This window comes from Anopheles bellator, chromosome 1 (assembly GCF_943735745.2).
Source record: "Anopheles bellator chromosome 1, idAnoBellAS_SP24_06.2, whole genome shotgun sequence".
NCBI classification, from domain to species: Eukaryota; Metazoa; Arthropoda; class Insecta; order Diptera; family Culicidae; genus Anopheles; species Anopheles bellator.
This window is the reverse complement of record NC_071285.1, coordinates 58,418,995-58,440,306: the sequence shown is the minus strand read 5'-3', so window position 1 is coordinate 58,440,306 and position 21,312 is coordinate 58,418,995. Positions and strand designations below refer to the sequence as shown.

Here is a 21,312-nt window from a genome sequence, read left to right as displayed (position 1 = left end):
TGACCATATACCCTACGGGTTGCATCGCTCCGACGGAACAATTCCAAAGGAAGATTGGCATCTCGGATGTCCACGTTCAGGTACTAGGAATTCTCTGAAGACTAGCCTGTTCGTCTGACGCCTTGAGTTGCTTGATCTGTTCAAGCGATTTCTCGAAAGAAAGAAGGTTTCGACTTCGGTGCAGGTCATCGGGTGCCAGGCGAGAGCACCAGTGTCGGCCGTATCTTCGCACGGCTGGGACACAACTTCAATTTGTGTTGGTGGATCCGACACCGACATTTTACAGAAAACGAAAGTAAAAATCTGGAAGAATAATATTACTGGTGCTTGAAATACTTTCAGATTTTGGTTTTAGCACATCACTCAATAATATTCTTTGGAAGAGGAATGTATGCAAATCCATTAGTCGCTTCCTTCACAGAACATTTTTTCGGTTATTTAAAAAAACAAAGATCACGAAAAAGGTTTATCTTTCACAGCTTTTGACTTGCATTGTTTATTTTATAAAATTACGAACTAATCAATAGTAAACTTGGCTAACGTTTAATTTTCTCACGAATAGCCTCAATTCGATCCTTCCAGAAAAGAGTTGCTTCCCTTCTGCTGGCAACTTTCAATAAACTGTACTCGTTGCTGTCTAGCGATCGATGATGACTGTGGAAAGGAGGTTGATGAGCAATTTTATGGCACTTTTGTAATGTTAAACACCTTTCGAATCTACTCACTAGTACTGTGGACCACCTTCCACAGCGATCGCTTCACGACCGTTGCCCCACTTCTTGGCAAATAGCAGCACCAAAAGAACTCCCAGAATAAGCCCTAGTTTGACCATGTACCAAATATAAAGGGACACGGTCCAGCCCATCGGTGTATCTGAAAAGTGGTGCAACGATTTACCAAATTTTAACAACCTTTTGAGGAACAGCTCCAAATTTATGCTCACATATTCCGTAACTATATCGGAGCGGCTCCTCAAGATTAAGATGATGATGGTGATGAGTTCGTCCTTCCACAAAATGCACTCCAACAAGCATGGCGATCGTAACTCCGATCCAGCATCGTACGGAACTTTGGCCCATGGTGTTGCTGGTCCCGGATTCCACTGCAGACTGTCCCAGGTCTCGCTGCGTCGATCGAAGCGGAAATCTACGATATGCACTTGACTTTTCTTTACCACATGGTCCCAATTCGAGCCCACGTGTTAATTATTGAACTAAATTTTGCGTGAAAAGTGAATCGTCAAATGAAACGCAGTTTTTGTGTGTTCTCTGTGATAGAATTTTATCAAATTATGTTTTTGGACATCGTGGAAGATCGTCTTCAAATAAAATTGATGTAAAATATTCCATTATTATTATTTTGCATTCATTTTTGACGACCTTTATGATATTTTAAAACAATTTATTTTGAAATTTCGGTATTTTTTAAGTTCATTCATGAATTTTCACATATTTTATTTTTGAAATCATTTGTACAGTGTTTTGAACAACCTATTTTTTATGATGGCATTCCATAAGTTTGCGTATGCGGACGTGTTAATAAGTGTACACAGGAAATCTGAAACAGGACAGCATGTTAATGACCATATTTGGTTTTTGTTGATCCTTACTCCTTATTTTTTACCATCGATCTTGTGAGGCTCTTGCGTACCAACCATTCTCCGATCGTGTGTTCCATTGTATTGCTAACCCAGCAAGGACCCATATTTTCAAGAAAACCACAATGTAGTACACAAATGCCCCGATCGCCGCAACATTAGAACCGAAAAACGCTGCCGGAAATCCTAAAACAAGCAGGTTTTGTATTTTGTGTCTGTTTTCCTTGAAAAGCTTTGAACTTTCTTACCGTAATGATTGAAGTAATCTCCTCGTCCCGAAACGGTTAAGCTTGTCGACCGGGGATCCTTTTGCTCGGTGGCCACCGTGAAATGTATTCCGATTGCCAGGAAGCCAAAGACGAGCGGATCTGCGAACATGATGAGGCGGATCTGCTGTTGCTGAATCGATCTCCTTGCGTGCACTGATATGTTGACCACTAGTCATCATTGTCAACCCCGCTCAAAGTCAATAAAAAACCTCCCGATTGACAGGGAAAGTGATCAATTAGTACCAATTAGAGGTTGCGGTTTTCCTTTGTAAGAAAATCGGTCGCTTGCGGACGTTCGTCAGGTTGCCTCAGTGTTTGGGCGAACCTGCAAACGAAATGTATAGTTACAAGATGGTTAGTTTATGTTTTATTTCAATTTCCCTATCGTACAGTCTGTTAGTAACTGCAAGTGATGGCAGTGAACTAGAGCCCCGAAGACACTCAAGTCGTAAGAATCAGAACCGTCTGATAACAGCGAAAGTACGCTTGATAAAAAAATCTTTCCTTCCACAGCGTATCCCTACGCTTGGCGCTGGTGGATCGCGCATAACGTTCTGCTGATCATCAAGGGTGGTTTCTGGCTAGCTGTTTTCATTATTGTGCTGCTGTACAAAAGCTTGCCCAAGAAACATGACTGCTGCCCAACGCCCATCATTCTCCAGGATACGGGCAGTTTCGATTATCATCATCATTCGCCGATCGGATGGGCACGAGGTCTGGACCATCATTCGACACTGAACGATTGGCAACTATACTGGGATGATGTGTTTAAACAAATGGAACTAGAATATTTTACAATAAATAATACACATTAGTGAATACTGTATTCATTTTCGTTAAATTATTAATATGTTACGGGGGTCTGGGTTAACACTATCGTGGCCACCGCCAGTCGCTCTCGTCACTGATCTTCTGTTCAGTCCAAAAAGGATCACTTTGGTGGCTCACTAACACACACGGATGCTGCTTTCGGCACTCGGCTGAACTGTTAGCAACCTGCTTCGGGCGATAGGCTCGAAAAACTTCATAACCCTGGCCGTTCAAAGTTTCCCATATCGCTGGCACACGTTTCGCTTCCAGGTACAGCTCACAAACGACCCACTTTCGGCACGAGTCATCACCGATCTCGAGAGTGTTAAAGATGCGGTCCGCCAGGCTAGGATCATCGGCAGGCTCTCCGCCAACCGATCGTCGCTTCCTTCGGCCCCAACCGCCAACCCATTGGCTTTGCTCGAAGATGCTGGGTCCGCTCGTCTTGGCCCAATAGTAGCCATCGCCGAAAACGAGCATCGCCACCAGCACTATCCAGATCTTCAGTTTGATGAAGATCACCAAAGCCACATCACTGAACCAGGGCCACCCTGGAAAGTAGAATTTCAGTCGGGATCGTAAAATATACAAGAAAACGGCCCGAAATACCTACAATACCGAGTCATTTCGTAATGATCGTATCTGGGCTCGATTGCGGCGGAATCAGATCGGCCATCTATTTCCAATTCACACGCCACCCGAATAGCTGCGCCGATTATGAGACACACCACCAATACGCACCAATGCTCCATCGCTGGACGGCTGATGAGAAGCAAATGGTCAACCAAATGTAGCCACCTGTTCCAGACCATCTCCCACAAAGCATAAGCCGGATGGGCTCAGGGTCAGGTGCTAACTGTTTCACGGTGAACAGATACCCCGCAGGACTTTGTCCGTGAAAGTTGGAACCATTTCACTTTCGTTTCGCTGTTGATTGACACTTTCTGATCGAAGTCCCGTCACGATCGGACTACGCGATCGGTTCTTCTTGCCACCTTGCCACAGAAGATCAATACGGACGTGCATTTATTTTCATCATGTTTAGCACCTCACGTAACCCAGTGAAAGGTGGCCGGATATAGACATTAGCACGAGAACGGAAATAACTAGGTTGCGCAATCCGTTACCAGTTTACGCAAGGCGGAAGATCGTTCGATGTTTTCAAATCTGCCCACCGAAATGTGTGCCCCAAATCTGTTTGGTTTCTAATGGCTTAAATTTCTCAAAACCCGTTAAAAATTAGAACCTGTTTGGTTGAACAACTTTAATGAAACCAAGAATTTACAACACACCCAAATCGGTGCGGACACAGATTCCAATGTGGCCCTACCGAAAGCTACAGCGCCATAAACATAACCACACGGTGGTGGACACCGGACAAAGATGGTTAAAATTTGAATCGTGCTCGATCCATTTCCATCACGCCGGCGAAGAAAGTGTCGGCGACGCCACGAGAAATGCGTGAACTCCAAGTGCGGCCGCGCACGCTGCGTTAGGAGGGAGGACCATCTTTAAATTAGCTTCAATTATTACCGTTTGTTTACGGAACACCGGATAGTGGAGAAGAACCTCGAAGAGGCACTATATAATGATATTCATCTCCGCCTGATGAGATCATTCGCCGTACTTCCGCGATTCGGGTGGCATCCGTGGCACTTCCGTGATTTGAGTGACTCCTGATACCGAGAGTGTTTTAGTTTTACTTGTGATTAGTGCACGTTTTGCGCGAAAATGACCGCTCTGAAGCAAATGCTTCTTTTACTCGGGATGGTGGCTCTGGTGGCCGCACAAGAGTTGGCCGAAACGAACACCCGCACCGTCGAAGAGCGCGGCCGACGGAGGAAACGGTTTTACAGGTTTTTCTTGAAGGCCCGTAAGTTTCTTTGATCCAGTTCTGTTGCGAAGATCAATCTGTGTTACGATCGTTTCCTCATGGTTCCTCTCCAGTTGGACCGGTCTTGTCAACCCTCACCACGGTCGTGCTGGTTAAGGCCAAATTGGTGTTTGTGGGCCTCATTATAGCGGGAATCTACTTCTTTGGGCACAAAATACTTCCGGGACACTTTTTCGGTTCCTCGATCATAAGTGAAACTCCGCCACCGTTCATTGATGCCGGTGGCTTCACGGATTACCATGCCCACCACCACGGCCACGAAATCATCTCTAGCTATCCCGGACCAGAGCCCTTCTCGGGCTACGGACCAGAACCCTTCTCGAGCTACGGCCCACCACCAAGCGGTGGTGCATCGTCGTCGTACTCTTCCTCCGCCACTTACAGCGCACCCGGAACTCGCCGCAAACGAGACATTGCTGACGGAGAGCAACCCACTGCTGATGACGAGGATGAGCTTGGCCCAGATGAGTAAGGCGCGGCGATGAAACTCAAGTTTCTGGTCAATACATTATGTTGCCCCACTCACAGAATGTACTGGACCGACACGATAACGGACATGGCGTTCCGGCTTCTCGGCGTCAATCGTCGTGCCTGCCAGAAGCGGTTCGTCTGTGAGTTCGACTTTCAGGCCAGAAGGAATCCGCTGTTGCTCTTCATGACCCGCATCGTGGGGTAAGTGCAAAGCGACCAATGGCACGTGGAACTGGTGTTTGATTCTCTTTCTGTTGTTCTTTGAAGACGCGATATTTTCCACAACTACCGAGACGCTAGCGATGAGAGGGCGAAATCCTATCGAGATTGTGGCCGTATCCATCAGGAGTGCAAAGTGCCGCAGCGCAGGAAGAACGTTCGTCGACCTCCGGCACGTGTACCGGTGGTCGAGCCTTCCGAGCAGATGGACCAGCCCGAGCCCGAGTCGTACAGTTTCGACACACAGGAGAACGAAGTCGGCGATTCGGAAACAACGACCACCGCCCCGACCGTTAGTCCGTTGAGAGGGAAACTAATCCTGAAACGTGTTAATCGATTCCGGCGAAACTAGGCTAAGGAAAGGGATAGGATCTCCTCTCCATCTTGAGTGTTTGTGATGTACTTGTACTGAATTTATGTAAGGTAATTTATTGCTCATTCAAAGGCGTGCCCGTTAACTTATTTAAATAACTTATGGACTAGTTGAGATATGAACTAACACAAAACGTCAAAGGAAAATCTTGTTTCACTACCTCAACCACTTACTTTATTCCAAATATTGTTCATTTCCGACTACAATGAGTTTTTCCTCTGCACGTTGAACACACCCTTACTTTGGCCTGACCGTGCCAATTTAGGACACCTTTTTGCTTTTCTTCTTCTTCGATCCCTCAATCTTCGACGCCAGGGCATCGATGTCCCGATCGTCGATATACCCAGCATCATTTTTCAGTTCTTTCGCCTTCACTCGGTTACCTACCAGGCCGCTAGCCACCGCGGTCAGTTTGTTACCCGCCAGACCCAGCAGCTCGAACGCCAGCTCCTGCTTGAAGAACACGAACCCAATGATCGCGATCATGATGATGGCCGAGAGCGAACTCTGGTTAAGGTCACCGTCACCAGTGCGCATCTCGGGCGCAAACCGCATCTCTGCGTAGAAACTACTCGTGTTGGCCACGAACGGAACCGACGAGAGGCTGTAGCGGTAGCTCTTATCCGACAGCGTCGACGTCAGCTCGATGTGATAGTTCTTCTCGTCGAACGGAATGCGCGGGAAGAACACCATGATGCCGGGGTTAACCTTGGATTTCATGTTCAGGGGCGATTCGATGCGCTGCGAGTGAACGGGCGATTCACTTCCCTTCCGGTAGAGCGCAATCTTTAGCGTTTTGTAGTAGTCCAGTTCGGAGGCCACCACTCGCACCGTGACATCGACGAACGCGAGCGGACTGATGGCAATCAGATTGACTTCGCGTGTGTCCGCCTTACCGATATCGACCACACGCTCGCGTGGAATGGATCGATCAACCGGGGCCGATGGACCGCTTCCGGTGCGAACTCGCACCCGATACTGGCACCCGGGCGTAAGTCCTCGGATACGATACTGGCCGTTAAATTCGCTCGTCGCCTCTTCCAGCGTGTTGCCACACTTTTCGTTGGCGGCCGCTTCCACTACCACGTTCGAGAACGGTTCACCGTTGAGGGAGGTGATCGAACCGAAGATCGAGAACTGTGTCCTCATGCCGACGAGCTCTTCCACCACCGTCGCCCCTTCCTGGACGTCGATCAGCTTGGAGTTCGGTCGGAATTCGTACTCCTTCATCATCGCCCGCAGATAGTATTCGCTCGGGGACAACGAGTGGAACTTGATCGTACCGTCGTCGCCGGTGACTAGATTTTTGCGATAGCTTTCCGCACCGGACAGAGACAACAGTACACCCGACAACCGGTTGCCGGCATCGTCCTTTACGGTGACAATGATCTCGCACAGTTTGTGGCCACCGAAAGTGTTGGTCGCTCGATCGAAGGGCGAGAACACGTACGATTCCTTCTCGGCGGACAGTTCGACCGCGAAGGATGGATCGATGGGTCCGAAGCGGAACTCCCCCTTCTCGTCGGTGAGGGTCGTTTGAGGCGTGAGTTCCATATTCTTCGGGAACGTCAGCGTAATGGTGGCTTCCTTGATCGGGGGATTGGTGCGACCGTTGATGAGCAGTCCCTTCTTGGCATGCAGCTTTTGTCCAACATCGACACAATCGGCGCCACCCGTCACTTCTAGCTGCTCCGGAGTGAAGAGCATAATGTCGCTCTGGGGCACGATTGTGATCAGTTCACCGTGCTCGAGGAAGAATTCTTTTCGATAAACGTACCCACCGCCAGTCGGCGAATCATCCCGGGCGGTGCTGAGTTCGAATTGCACAACCTCATCGGCCATCCCCTCACGCAAAACTTTAACGCGATAATTTTCTTTAGCCTCCGCAAACAACTTCAACACGTTCCGGTGGCTCTTGGCGTTCACCGAAATTGGTGCTCCGTCGGTGGTGCTGAATCCGGTGGGGGTAGTTTTTTCGAACCGATGACATCCTCCCAGACGCATTTCGTACTCCCCGGCTCGTTTCACGCAGAACATATTCATACCCGCCGTGAGGACAAGTTCCTCTTCCTTGACGGCACTCGCCCCTTCGGAGGAACTCTTCCACCGATAGCTCATCGAAGCACCGTGGCTTGCAATGACCGATACGATGAAACCGGTCTGAACAAAGTCCGGCACCGCTTCCTTGGAAGATTTAATGTTAATCTTGACCGTGTTTGATTCCCAGCACAATTTGCCACTCGGCACGCTGACCTCGTAGCTTCCGGGGAGCACATTCTGGAAGCTGTATTTGCCCGATTCCGCCACGTTCGCCATAACGGGCTGGCCGACAGTGTTACCGTTGCTATCGAGGGCCTGCAGCGTCACGGACAGATCACGGCATTCTCGCTTTGCATCCGCCAGGCACCGAACTTCGCCGGTGACGGTCGCCCGCAGCTGTGAGAAGACGATTGCCTCGACCGGCGGATAATTCACTTCGATCGATTGGGTTACCGGGAAGAACTGAATGCCACTGGCCCGTTCCTCGTCGCTCGTTAGTACCTGCACCGTGTACTGGCCGTTCTCGAGGAACGTACACCATTCACCTGTTCCTGCCGTGCTCGTCAGTTCCACCATCATGGTAGAGGCCTTCTTGGTAATCGCCACTCGGTGCGCCTTCTTGGACACGACCTGACCGCAAACCTTAAACCCGGACACGAGAACATCCGGCAACGATGGGTTGGCTAGCGAAACCTTCACGATGTGGTCCTTAAACTGTAAATCGTCGGCCACGACCTGGATGGTATACGTGCCCGTTTGTATGTTGTCCAGTGTGTAGCTTCCGTCCTTGCCCGTGACCGCTATTTCCCGGCCATTGAGCTTCACGCGAGCATTGGCCACACTGGCTCCGTTTGGCGAGCGCAACACGCGCCCAGAAACGCTGAATCCGGTCACTTCGAAATTTTCACGCAGCCGCACTTCGTCCTGAGACACCTCCACCTGGAGCGCCTCCGGCCGGATGTGGAATTTAATCTTGCTGTCGCTAAAGTGCGGCCGGATGAGATACTTTCCGCGGGAAACACCCGCAAACACGTAGGATCCCGTGTCCTTGTTGGGTGTCGTGTAGCAAAGCGGATTCGACTCGTACGCCTTATCACCCGAGTTCGCAATCGCGGGAATGCTGCCGGTGGCACACTTCACGAGCGTTTTTTGCTGTTGAAAGAAAATATTGTCGGTCGATATTAGCTTTAATGCGAACTGGACCGCACAGACGAAGCTTACGTTTTTGGCGGCGTACAGCAGGAAGCCCACACTTCCGAACGGTTGGCCATCGCTGAAGACACCACCCTCCACATCGAATCCGGAAACGACCAGCGAACCGGGCGGAATCTCGGTGTTACCGGTGGCCACCGTAACCTTGTATTCTGAGTGCACAAAGTGCCACTTCGGGTGCTGCGCTTTCACCACGTACCGGCCCGGTTTGATCGGTGTGAAAGAAAACACCCCCGTGGCGGTCGTGGTGATCGTTTCACCAATTTTCTTGCCATCTTCTGTGACCAGGTCTACGTTAACGCCGCGTGCACCCGCATCCGGCATTGCGTAGAACTCAATCTTGCCCGTAATGCCGAACCCGGTGAAGAGGAAGTTCACATCACTTCCCTGGCTGCAGACGTCCGACTGGCCGTCGAACTTGATCGACACCTGTTCCGGCTCGAAGCTCCAACCGGGTGGCGGAATAACCTTCAATACGTAGTCGCCCTTATCGTAGACCGGGACGAAGTAATACCCGTTTGAGGGGGAGCATTCCGTTTTGATTTTCAAACTGCCCTGCGGGGTGTACCTACGAGGCCAGAGCACACATCAGCATACATGCTTAATTTAATTAAAGCCCAAAAAGGGGACACTTACAGCCCGACTTCAACCTTGCTCGAGTCCAGATCGGAGTTCACATTTTTCACGAATCCCCCGCAACCGAACACTTCGTTTGCGGTGCACGATTCGCACAGAACGAGCAGCTCCAGTGCCAATAGCGCCCCCAGAGGTACCGATTGCAGGTACTTCATAATAGAAAATCCCCAAATTTCCACTGCACTTGAACGGCCAACTTTCGGTACTTTCCTTTCGCCGTGCTCTCCGCCGGGACGAATGACAGATCAGGTGTGAGTTTGTGAAAACAGCTCAGCTGACATTTCGGGGTTGTCAAAAGCAACAGCAGGCTGCGTGCTGCGTACCAAATGCAAAAATGCAGCCAGTCGATAGTTAGTCGTAAATAGTTGTGATTTGAAGAGTGAAGTGTTTGAAGTGAAGTGATTACTGAAAATCCTATTGTTGAAGAGTTAACTGACCTAATGCTGGCCATGTGCACCGATCAGGAAGTGGTTACAGGAGCCATCCTTGCGAAGACCACCTCCGACCAGTGGTTTACGGGCTACAAAGGGCCAAAGCGTCGGCTGCACTTTTTTGAGGTTAGTAAATGCGGGTTGCCGACAAGTCGCGGAGTTGATGGTACATTTGCTTATCATGTCTTTTAGGAGGAAGCCTTCATACTGTTTATACAGTTTTCCACGATGACTGAGTAAGTAAAACAGCTACTACTTCAATTTGGTTGTCATTCCTGTCACCACGCGTTCTTGCCGTTCGTGGGCCTGCTTCCGAGCCACCGGCCACCAGAACATGCTTCCATCCCGTAAAAGGGGTAACATTGAACAAAAGTCGCAAAGCACGCAGACAGTTTATTCTATTAGCAATATGAAACAAAAGCATTAAAAACCCTTACTTCTAACATGACACTCCAGACGGTATGAGAATATTCATGAAGTGGTGTATAAGTACTGATGCTCTTCTTTCAATATCATCGGTATGCGTTAACAGCAATTTGATTGAAAGTACAGGTACTCCTGCAAATAGAAAACGAGATTTAGTGATAGCCTAACACGCTCGAACCTTGCCACTTACCAGCAGAAAAGCGGCAGCGATGAATAGTGATTTAAACTTGACGTCCATGTTCGGATCGGAGTAATAGATGTTGTTCGTGTAGCTCGAGGTGTTCACATTCCAGGCGCGTGTAATCGTCCCTTTCTGGGTCAGCAGATCTCGGTCCATCACCCGAAAGTGGGTCTCTTTCGGCATGCGGATAGCGCTCACGAAGGGTATCGGAATGCGGAACATGATGTTTATGTCGCTATTCAATAGAATAATTTCCTGCGAGAATATGCCATAGTCCTGCTGTATGCAACCGATCAGTTCACCAGGGCTCGCCCAGATCTCAAGAAACTGATTTTTGCAGAAGCAGCAAAACACACCGCATCCAAGATTTTTCTTGAAAAGCAACACCTCCTGGTGGTTTCGGTCCACAAGCGATAGCTGGAAGGGTCTGAGGGAACCCCAAAATCTATCTCTAGGATCGGAGGTTTCCGAAGCTCCGTAGAGTGCCTCGTTTGATGGACCGCGGATGGTGTACCGATTGTCTGAGGCCACGCCTGAAAGGACTGTAACAAAAAAAAGCTCAAAATAAGTAAATCAAGTATAAGGTTCAGAGCTCTTACGCTCATTCAGCTCGTAGGATTGTTGTATAAACACCGATGGCAAACCGTACAGGAAATCGAGCCCCGCTCTGGGCGAGAACGGTGTTAGAAACGGACTGTTCACCGATCGGATCGGTTCGTTGCGGATCACACTTAACGGGGAAAGCATAGAAGGCCTCACTGGAAAATTAAGCGCGCATTTTACAATCCAACTCAGGCTCAGGGAACTCCCACCGGCCCTCTTACCACTCTCTGATCCATTGGCCATGGACTGGGGTTGTGCCGAGATGATTCGATTCTCTCCGGTGTGCACTGCAATGGAACAACCGCAAAGTCGGCGGTAGCAAAGTCATTGCCTCGGTGTTACTCATTCTCCGGGCCGCGAAGCTTACCTACTGGTGGCACATTGTTCGGTGGTGCGGCAAGTGTGTTGTCATAGTTGTAGTCCCAACTCAGATCAAACGTAGGAGTATCCGGACCGTGGAAGTCCTGCTGTTGAGGAGCCCTAGCAGAACACATCCCGAAAGGGCAACGAAACAACGGGACGGATTTGTTGGGCTTTCGAACCGACACTGAGTAGTGCCTCCACCGGTCGATACTATGCGCGCTGGTGATGGTTGTGGTGAGCAAAGGAGTCACCCGGTTAATCTTATCGGTATCGGTATCATCAGTCATTTCTCCACTGATAGCACTCAAGTGTCTGATAGCAATGGGCTCCTAGCTGGGTGCAGGCAATAGACCACTTTAACAAGGTCCATCGCCCGCAGCACAGTGTTACCAATGAATGGTTTCGGTTCAGCAAACACAACTTGTACAACTTATTTCTTACGTTACTTGTTTGGACTTTATTTAGATTTCAACAAATACTGGTTTTTGTTTTCTATTGATTGTGTAGTGTAATGTTGTTACTGGCCGCTCCGGTGTGTTTATCGGTCGATCGGTTTGCTGCTGTGTACAGTAACATTGTTTATGTATAGTATGTGTGTACGCATGTAGCTACCACCGATTACTAATATAGTTTATAGCCTCGTTATACAACCGCTGCTCCGTGCTTTGTTTACTTCAGTTAATCACACGGACCCCTTCGGACCCCGACCTGCCTATTAAGGGGGTAGCACTGGTTTACACTACCTTCCTGTGGCCGTCCGAATGCGTTTATACTTTTCCATGACTGAAATTGATCGATTAAGTGGTATTTGTAGAGTAGCGTAGTTTGTATATCAATAGTTTCAATCCTGGTTTCCATTAAAATTATTAGCTGCACACAGTTCGTTCCGCAGTAGATTCTATCAATGTTCTGCTTCGCCCTTTCGCACCTGATCTCAAGAAGAAACATTCATAGTGGATGCAATATAATTTGTTTTTTAAACCAATATTGTAACCTGTTTGGTTTGCACTTCAAATCAGCGAGCATACTTGAGTTTCGTTCGTCTATGTTTTTTTTATTGTCGAAGTTTTACGTGTTTTTCTCGTGTGCTTCACCTACACTTTTACTGGCCTGTCTATCGAGAGCAATGGTATCGTTGTAAAGTGTGTCCTTCGTCCTTCGGAGGTTGCAATTCCTGTCTAGTATTCGTAGGATCTTCGTTTTTTTTAATACTTTCATAACATAAAATGGATGATAAAATCACTCCCAAATCTCATGGAGGTGCCTGGCAAGTTTGTGTAAATACTGTTCGACAAAACATCTATAAGTGTTGACGGTGAAGGGTGATGCCAAATGATGAAGCCAATGCTCCCCACATTCACTCTCAAACGGACCCATTAATAATGCTTGAAAATACACAGCAAAGTTCCGATTACCAGTGCAACGTAGCGGGCAGGGAATAGTAATGCATAACCACTGATAAGCGTTTATGCTCCATGCTGACATCGATAAAAGGGGTTGCACACGCACACACATAGTTGTCGATATGAGATTAAAAATGCTTCTTATACATAGATAAATCCGGCGCGGGTACGTTCGCCAAGAGCCCGTGTGGGTTCGAAAACGAGTATGCTTCAACCCTGCTAATACTCCGTGCGGTGCCCCGGCACCGTTTCTCGGTATACTGATCATCGTTGTTACACAAAAGAAAAACCTAGCGTAAATATGCTGCACCTAAGCCGTGCATTGAATGTAGGTGGTTTGATCTAAAAGGTTTCCAATGTACAGCCATGCCCTCAGCTTCGTTGCCAAATGGAGTGCGTGAGACACTTCTCGTGATAAACGTAGGTAACAAGTTCACAACTTCACACATCGAGATAGTGGATTAGTTATAGTTGCTGGGCTCAATTTACAACGACTCCAACCTCGAGCATCGCCCGGTACAGACAGGGGTTCTTGGCGCACTCCCTCGGGCCCAACTGGGGCCCGGGAAAGCCGCGCAGTATCATCAGCACCGACCGTGCTGTCGTCTGGCAGTCGGCTTGATTTTCGCATATATTTTCCGCCTCCGACAGGTACTGTAGGTCACAAACCTTCGGCGATACTCCCTGCAAATATGGTGTAGAGTATTGGAAAACTGCTAGCACTAGCTCCTCAGCAAACTTACGCAAAGATAGCACAACTGATGCGCTCCACAGGCCGGTAGCAACTCCTGATAGATGTCCCCGCTCAACACGTCCACACCGCGGCACCGTCTCTCGAACGCATCCAGCAGAGGACACTCAGTGGATTCTGCGGAAGCCAGAAATCAACTGCAGTGCGTCTTATGTGGGCCAAAACCGTGCGAGCTTACCAACTACCAATCCTCGATTGAAATCATCGTCCATATCGGTCAGCTCGGATCCGCGGACTACCTCCTGGTACCGTTTCTGGGTCCGTTTTTTCTTCTTCCTGTCTTCCTCGGCATCTTCCAGATTGTTTTCCACTTCCTCGTGCGCCACCTTATCACCGCCTTCCATGCTGTGTCTGAAAATTGACGGATTATGAATGATTCCTCATTGCCTCGGGTGCAACTCACTGGTTATGATCGTATTCGGCTTTTTCCTTTTTTACTGCAACACGCTTTGCCTTTTCCTTCTCGTCCCGCTGCAAATCGAGCTCCACTTCGTTGACCTTGTAGTTGGGCTCGCCGTTGACCGATTCCTTCAGCTTCTCAAGCGTACGGCGCACTTTCTCGATACTGTAGGCCGTCGCAAGACGTGCCACCACTTTGTCCTTCAGCTTCTGCAGCTCGCCCGGTTCGGTGAGTCCTGAGGGGTGACGATCAAGGATTGGGAACACTGCCTCACAAGCACTGACAAACCTTTCTCCCCCAGCTTACCTTCATGATCGCCCGTGTACTTGACCGTTTGGTCCAGAATGATGTCCTCGATGTTCTTCAGCTTCCGGTCCATGCTCTCCAGCTTATCCTGGTTCACATTCTTCTTCTTGCGGTCCTCATCGTACGTCTTGTAGAAACTCAGCGGGTAGTTACCGGGCGAGGCTGACGGCGAATCGTGGCCACTTTTTTTCCTTCGATCTATACCGAAGTACTTGTTCCATTGGATCGACTTTTTCGTCTTAAACTCGCCAATATCGCCCGGCAGTATCTGGTCTTCCTTCACCACCTCCAGATTGGACCGCTTGCGCACCGATCGCTTCTTTTTGTCCTCGTCCTCCCCTTCGAACTCCTCGCTCGACTCCTCGTGGTCGTGCTCGTGTTCGTGCTCCTCTTCGTCTGGGCCCTCTTCCGAGCTGTGCTCGTGGTGCTCGTCGCTCGATTCTCGTTTGTTTTTCAGAATCTCCTTACTACGCCCGGTCGTCGTGATCGGTGCGACGGTTGTGGTTGCTACCGTTGGGGCCGCGGTACCCGTCGGGTCACTGGAACGTTTACGCTTCTGCTCTAGGGGGGCTCCGAACAGTGCTTGCAAATCCTTTGCCACCTTCTTGTCGGTTCCCGAAGGAACCATCTCGGGTTTGGGCGAACGTTTCGCTACCGGGAATCGCTTTCGGCGCGTCGCCGGTAACCAAGGCAAGATGGGCAGGGTTCGCTTGCGCTCCTCCATCGGAGGGCCGTACATTGCCGGCGATGGTTCCGAGTGTGACATCGGGAATCCTTGGCGTTTCTCGTATCCACCGGCCGTCAGTGGAGCAAGCTGCTCGTCTTCGAACAGTTGCTGCTCGATTTCGTTCTCCTCCTGCTGGTACTTGTTCCACAGGCGCTGCAGCCGTTCCTGATACTCCTCGTCGCGCTCGGCGTTGGACTGGCGATCCACTTCCTTCAGAAAGTCCAAGGACAGGTCCGGTCGCGGGTACGATTTTTCTAGCTCTCGCTCACGAAACACGGTCGGGTAGGAGGCCATTTCTATCGGAAACGAGAAGACAGTTTATCCAGGGGCCTCACGCTAGTGATCACCTTATCACCTACCATCGCGCTCTCTGAAAACCGATCTTTTGCGCGCCTCCAAATCGTACGGATCGTACGGGTCGTCGATCGGTTCCTCGTCACGTCGGAGATAGTTGGCCAAGATTCGATTCAGGCGCTGCCGATTCGGGCGAAATTGTTGTTGCTCCTCTGTGGCGGCTACCGGAAGAAAAACACATTACTCTTTGATCATTTACGTTTGTGCAAAGTCCTGTCCGCAAACACTTACGTTCCAGGAGATAGCCCTCCTCATCGAGTTGATCAGCTGCGGCCTCTTCACGGAGCGCCAGTTGAGCTTCGCGACGGTGTAGGGCCTCGATTGCGGCCTACAACGGAATGATTGTCGTGTGTGAATGATACCTCTACATTAAATATTAACCCAAGTAGCGTCGCTTACCTGTAGTGAGTATGGTGAGTGTTGTGAGCCCAGCACAGCCACGGCGACCGTTCCCAGAAGCAACACCGAATGCACACCTAACCCGGCCATCATGCCTATTGGAGTAATCAAACAATCTGCCGAGGAGAGTGTTTATTATTTTTGAATTAGGCAACAATTGTAGCTTCACTAATGAATGCGTGACGGAAGCCTGGACCTTCATGCGACCCACTTTGTGCTTTGGTGAGTGTTTCTCCTTGTTCATGTTGGTCACGTACGAGGCTTTAGTAATGGATTGTGTTTTCGAGAGTCGCATTCGCGAAAAATCTTTGCCAGCCACCCTTTGAGTGGTCCTGGTTTATCATAACACCCACGGAGTGATTGTGCTATCTTACGTAGAAAGCTCTTGGGATCCGAGACGTATTCCAGCTAGGTTTCGAACGAGAGAAGGCTTTCGACTGAATGTGACAGATTTTAAAAGATTACCCCCATGGAAAGCTTTTGTAGGTAGAACAAATTTGTGACCAGTGGCCCAGTGGAGGGGTTAGAAATTTATGGAGAACTCCGTAGAGTTGCTCTCTGGCAAAAACTCCCCATAATACATTCTTCTCGTCATCTCGACATCTCGGCTTCGCATTCAATTTATTAGCCCGAGCACTCCGTGGCACACGGAGAACCGGCATCCATGGCATCACATTTATGGCATCCGGTTGCTTTCAAGCCCCGGGTCAGTTTCCCGTCAGCCGGGAGCGCTGAATAAATACATACCAAGCCCATTGTTCAACGTTATGCCAGCACGGCATATCACGAAGCTAAGCCACAATGGTCGGCGTAGCGTAGCTACAATCGATGGCACTATGACATTTTCATCCTCTCGAAGGCCGGCCCCGTAGGCCGATGACATGGAGTGAAATTAAAAGCTCGACCTAACCTGGCAAGCATATATCCTCAGCATGGGGGCCGTGTAATTCGAGTGCGGCATGCATGGTTTGGACAGGAGGCCATCGCCATCCTTCTGTGCCCACGTAAAAAAGGATAGAAAGAAACCCAAATTACCATGCGAAGCTCTCGATAACATTCACATTTTACAAAGTGAAACAAAATCGATAAAACACAGTCAAATGTGGAAAGAGAGAGTGAGCCTGAAAGTACCCTGTATAATGGTGCCGTTCGCATCTGAATCGTTCCCAGACATCGGTCGATCCGTGCCATTCCGATCCGTACCATTGCGGTAAAGTTTTACTGCCTCCACCATTCTCGCAGCGATATTAGATTTTCTTAGTACCTGTTTTACGGTTTCACGCTAGATTTCGCGTCGTCGTCGAGATGGAATCGCATATCTCTTACGCCTGACCGGCGGCGACAGCGGAATCGGAATCGCACGCGACCACAGATCCGTGCCTCTACAGCGATGAATCTCAATATCCGAATGCCGTAAATCTGGGCACACATGGGGACACCGATCCGACGATCGATGGTCCGGACATTGGCCAGTGTCCGTAATCTAAGTAATTAATAAAACCGACCGGCCCCGAAAAAAGGAACGCTCGATAACGTTCACATTATTACTATTTGCCTCACAATCGATACTGCTCGACCCCGGAGTGCGTACCGATAGGTCCGGGGGTGATAAAGTCCGCAACTTCCAGTCGAGCGCCACGATTCAACAAGTCGTGTCGTCGAATCGGTCGCAGCTGGGCTCCGAAAATCCCACTATTGCTGGTTTCTCTGTGGGCTGACAAATGAGGGCTCGTGTTGAGACGGACCGTGTCCGTCCGCCTCGTGACAAACGAGTGTGATCAACGGGACAGCGACCAATTGCTGTTATGATGTTTGTTACGACTGCAAACCCGATGCTTTGGCGCCATCATCAACCGGCAGTCTCGTGACCGAAGCATGACCGACGGTGGCCATTCGATCCATTACAATTTGTTCGCACTCCGCAGACGGACAGTTCATATTGGCATTATTCCCATTAAAAAGTTTTCATACACCAGGAGGTCTATCAAACACGTAACAAGGCATTTGATGAGGGGGTTTTATGGAACGAACGTGTCAAATTTTTAGCACCGGGAATGGAAGACCATTCGTGGTCCCATGGCTGTTATTTGACGATTTATTCCAATCAACCGTGAAAATCTTGGATACGTCCATTTCACGAGTAAGAATGGCGAGTGGAATCCTGGTGGAGCTTCGTTCACCTGTCTGGACCACTCACTTCATCAATCAAGCTCAACATGAGCCCGGTGGGTCGAAATTTGCATATCAAAGCGAATAGGCGGCCCATTGAACCAGGAAGCGAGAATTTCTCATTAAAATGCTTCCGAGGCGGGAGAATTCGATTCGCTAGGTGGCGGAAAGAATGCGTCCAAGGATCGAGCCCTGAAGTTCTGGCACAACTTTCAATTAACATTTCGAGGGTTCCGGGGGGGTTCTGTCACTTAAAATACAACAGGTTCTATTGAAATAAAGTCCGCAATAACCCAATTCAATTATACTTTTGTTTGGACAGACCAATGATCCTTTGTGCGTTTTTTATACCTTACGACCTGAGACATACGCAACCGTTATGCTGCGAAACCAACAAACGAACTAGGTACCGTCGGTAGCAAAAAACCCAAGCGCAAGCAAAGCTCTTTTTCTTCTCTTTATGGTCCCGCAAGTGAACACGGCCAGACTCGGTTGGACTTTCCAACCTGACGAAGCGGTTCCGGCGTCAGCGTCTTGCCAGTGGGTGGGTTTCAATATAAACAGCAAACCTTTTCCAGCGACCCGCTCACGGCCCCGTCTGCTCTGGTCGCTGCCAGCGTCGAAAGCAAACAGGGCAAGTCCGCCCGAAGGATTCGTCCCATAATAATGGTGTATAACTTGTTGCTCATCCTTCGCACCACCTTCGCGGGTGGTGTGGACCTCCTCGAGTGCGCACACCGTTCGCCGAAGATGTAGTGTTCTTGTCCGCCGGCTCATATGCCCCGCGGGACTTCATTCACCGACCAGTCCACACATGACGCTAAGCTTGCATGACGATGAATAAACCGTACCCATCAGGCGAAGGATAATCGCTTTTTGCCAATTAGTTTCATCGCCCGGTCGCCCACCGGTAGTCGGTAGGCTTCGCCTACGCGGCCGAGCTTGCGGCCCTAAACGGTTATGTGGTTGTGGCCACCCCCGAAAACTACAAATTCGTTGGCTTCTTTACGGTTAATAGGACGAAGCGTAATTTTAATCATATTTTGAGCCGCACAACGGTGGCGGCAACGTAGTAAACAACGTCGGGCGCATTTTAATGCTTTCCACGAAGACTCACGAAAGGAACCGTTTTCGTACCACACCCGGGCGCATCCCGAAACGTATCTAATTACCGTAAAGTTATCTGCTGAAAGCGTCGCGACGCGTGTGCTCCTCGATACGAGAAAACAACAACGGTGTCTCGGCCAAATCACCCGTAGTGATGGGATGTTGGTAACTTGAACTGTCTTTCACCTGGCCCTGCGCGCTGCTTATCCTTGGCGTCTAGAACTGCCGTCGGGCACACAGAGCACACAGACGCACACTGTTGACCGCACCGTAGAGGGCGGTGGGCATCGAAATCCCGACGGTCACTTAGTTCACGATGTCTGGGGCAGAATAAAGGGTAGCGTCGTCACCCGAGGGCCCCCACGGGCCTGTAACGCAATACCGTTTGACGGCCCTTCAGCAAGGTTCGGGAAGGACACTTTTTGCGCTGCGAAACCAGGATACCATTCGGCCAAGGATGGCCGAACTCACACACAAACGCACGCACGCACTGTGGGACCACCAGTGGGCTCCCAGGACGACTGGTTGACGGGTTGGCCGTGCTAGCACTGAACGGGATCGGCTGAAAAATCGCACCAGCGCAGCCCCTATTTATATAGTTCGCCGTGCGACGAGCTTTCGGTTCCGCTGCAGAGAGCGTGAAAAAGAGCGAGAGAGCTTTCGCTGCGAGAGTTTTCCACTCGTGGAAAAGTGTGTTCCAACGTTTGACTGATCGGAAAAGATCGATGAGCATAAAAACCAGATAAAACAAATCGAAAGACCGCCAATTTTGGGTGGAATTTACGCAAAAAATCATGGCCAACAAACTGAGCGACGCTTCAATCGATAAGACTGCGCCTGCGACCGACGGGAAAAGCTCGCGGTTCCGTGGGTGTTTGGTTGGGTCTCTCTGAGAACATATCGACAGCACTCTCATTCTGTCGCTCTCAATAAATGACACACCATGACATAAACACTCGGCGAACCTCGAAGTTGAGCTAGGGACACGGTGTGCCCAGCTTGGTTCCACCGTAGACCAACTTTTGGCTTCAGGCGGCCTCTCGTGATTTTTAATTCATTTCATCCATCTCGCTCTGACTCTCAAGTCTGTTCTCTGCTTTCCAGCCAGCAATCGGGCAACCGGATCGCCGGAACCGAATATGGTTCATTCATGTTTTGAACACTTGCGAGGTGGTTCCGACGGTGTGAAACAATGTATCGGGTTCTCCGGAGAGAGGACCGTACCGCCAGCCAATCCTACGCTCTGCATGCAACAGGAAGAGAACGATCCGAGCACGAACCGGTCGAAAGGAATTGGTTTCTTCGCCAACCTCTTCTATCCCATCGACCGGAACCGGTCCGACAAGGACGTAGTGTATAAAATAATTGAATTAATTTGTGCGCTCGGCCTTCGATGATTCACCTGGGGAATAGGTCGCCGCCGGCAACCGGAGTGACCGGGAATGGAATTTGACGGTAAAGAACGAACTACCTGGCGTCTCCATCGACGGGGAGGAACGCTCATTCTGCGATGTTGATGATTATAGAATGACCGACGGGCGACTGACGGTGACGTTGGCAAGATGCTAATGAGTTGCTTCATTTGCGCGCTTATTTATGACCGCTGCCCCGCTGCGAGACTTCTTTAGGGAAGAAACGCCAAAAAGGGCCCACAGGCTCCGGTGGTATAATTGTTTAATAAGCTTTTTAATGCAAACCGCTGTTGCTTGTCAATATTATAGGTCCCACTGTTTGCCGTTTAACAGGCTGCGGAATTCCAGTGCCGAATGCTCGTTTTGATTGCACAGAATTGAATGGGAAACAGTCTGAAAGTCGGTTTTGGCGAGCCGATCTAAAACACCGATTCTCCGAAATGGCTCGCATCACCTCTGGCATTCACCAGCTTGGCAGTAGCACGCTGAAGCCCCCCATTTGGGTTCTGCGAAGCCCCAGACACCCCGCGGGGGGGGGTCAGGGAAGTTTGTGATAAAAGGGCTGTTACTTTAAGTAGCCCCCGGTAATTGGTCCCATCTCTTGCCCGAGGGTTATTGTTGATCAGTTCTAAATTCTCGAAGCCCCCTATACTTGGGCTAGCATGCGATTCCCGACAGCAGCAGCTATCCTATCCGGTGTGTATTCGATTACGATTAGTGGGTCGTAGAACGGGCTCTATTTGAGCATCGTTACCGAGT

At 49.7% G+C, this 21,312-nt stretch overlaps 6 protein-coding genes across 8 annotated transcripts; 1 reads left to right on the top strand and 5 right to left on the bottom strand.

Annotated features, from left to right (window-relative positions):
• Positions 1 to 536: 536 nt before the first annotated feature.
• On the bottom strand, positions 537 to 1,079 carry LOC131215998 (uncharacterized). Its single transcript, XM_058210394.1, has 3 exons — positions 944 to 1,079; positions 726 to 873; positions 537 to 654 (listed from the first exon to the last, which is right to left on the bottom strand). The coding sequence occupies exons 1-3, from the start codon at positions 1,077 to 1,079 to the stop codon at positions 537 to 539; spliced, it is 402 nt and encodes a 133-aa protein (XP_058066377.1).
• Positions 1,080 to 2,174: 1,095 nt separating this feature from the next.
• LOC131215997 (uncharacterized) lies at positions 2,175 to 3,492 on the bottom strand. Its single transcript, XM_058210392.1, has 3 exons — positions 3,290 to 3,492; positions 2,802 to 3,227; positions 2,175 to 2,191 (listed from the first exon to the last, which is right to left on the bottom strand). Exons 1-3 carry the CDS (start codon positions 3,486 to 3,488, stop codon positions 2,175 to 2,177), a joined length of 642 nt encoding a protein of 213 aa, XP_058066375.1. The 5' UTR covers positions 3,489 to 3,492.
• Positions 3,493 to 4,407: 915 nt separating this feature from the next.
• On the top strand, positions 4,408 to 5,612 carry LOC131215996 (uncharacterized). Its single transcript, XM_058210391.1, has 4 exons — positions 4,408 to 4,549; positions 4,624 to 5,038; positions 5,099 to 5,242; positions 5,309 to 5,612. The coding sequence occupies exons 1-4, from the start codon at positions 4,408 to 4,410 to the stop codon at positions 5,610 to 5,612; spliced, it is 1,005 nt and encodes a 334-aa protein (XP_058066374.1).
• Positions 5,613 to 5,789: 177 nt separating this feature from the next.
• LOC131215995 (BOS complex subunit NOMO1) lies at positions 5,790 to 9,676 on the bottom strand. The gene is made up of 3 exons (XM_058210390.1): positions 9,522 to 9,676; positions 8,895 to 9,453; positions 5,790 to 8,825 (listed from the first exon to the last, which is right to left on the bottom strand). The coding sequence occupies exons 1-3, from the start codon at positions 9,674 to 9,676 to the stop codon at positions 5,895 to 5,897; spliced, it is 3,645 nt and encodes a 1,214-aa protein (XP_058066373.1). The 3' UTR covers positions 5,790 to 5,894.
• Positions 9,677 to 10,325: 649 nt separating this feature from the next.
• On the bottom strand, positions 10,326 to 11,698 carry LOC131206277 (phospholipid scramblase 1). Of its 3 annotated transcripts, none has more exons than XM_058198773.1 (5): positions 11,530 to 11,698; positions 11,384 to 11,449; positions 11,159 to 11,317; positions 10,569 to 11,101; positions 10,326 to 10,510 (listed from the first exon to the last, which is right to left on the bottom strand). In XM_058198773.1, exons 1-5 carry the CDS (start codon positions 11,654 to 11,656, stop codon positions 10,478 to 10,480), a joined length of 918 nt encoding a protein of 305 aa, XP_058054756.1. In that variant the 5' UTR covers positions 11,657 to 11,698; the 3' UTR covers positions 10,326 to 10,477. The 3 variants fall into 3 exon arrangements, with proteins under 3 accessions (XP_058054756.1, XP_058054757.1, XP_058054758.1); XM_058198774.1 differs by having other exon boundaries at positions 11,387 to 11,449; XM_058198775.1 differs by having other exon boundaries at positions 11,534 to 11,651.
• A 285-nt stretch (positions 11,699 to 11,983) lies between these two features.
• Positions 11,984 to 19,441, bottom strand: LOC131206276 (uncharacterized). Its single transcript, XM_058198772.1, has 9 exons — positions 19,207 to 19,441; positions 15,866 to 15,981; positions 15,698 to 15,794; positions 15,472 to 15,627; positions 14,386 to 15,408; positions 14,083 to 14,314; positions 13,858 to 14,030; positions 13,672 to 13,796; positions 11,984 to 13,612 (listed from the first exon to the last, which is right to left on the bottom strand). The coding sequence occupies exons 2-9, from the start codon at positions 15,956 to 15,958 to the stop codon at positions 13,409 to 13,411; spliced, it is 2,103 nt and encodes a 700-aa protein (XP_058054755.1). The 5' UTR covers positions 15,959 to 15,981; positions 19,207 to 19,441; the 3' UTR covers positions 11,984 to 13,408.
• Between the last annotated feature and the right edge of the window lie 1,871 nt (positions 19,442 to 21,312).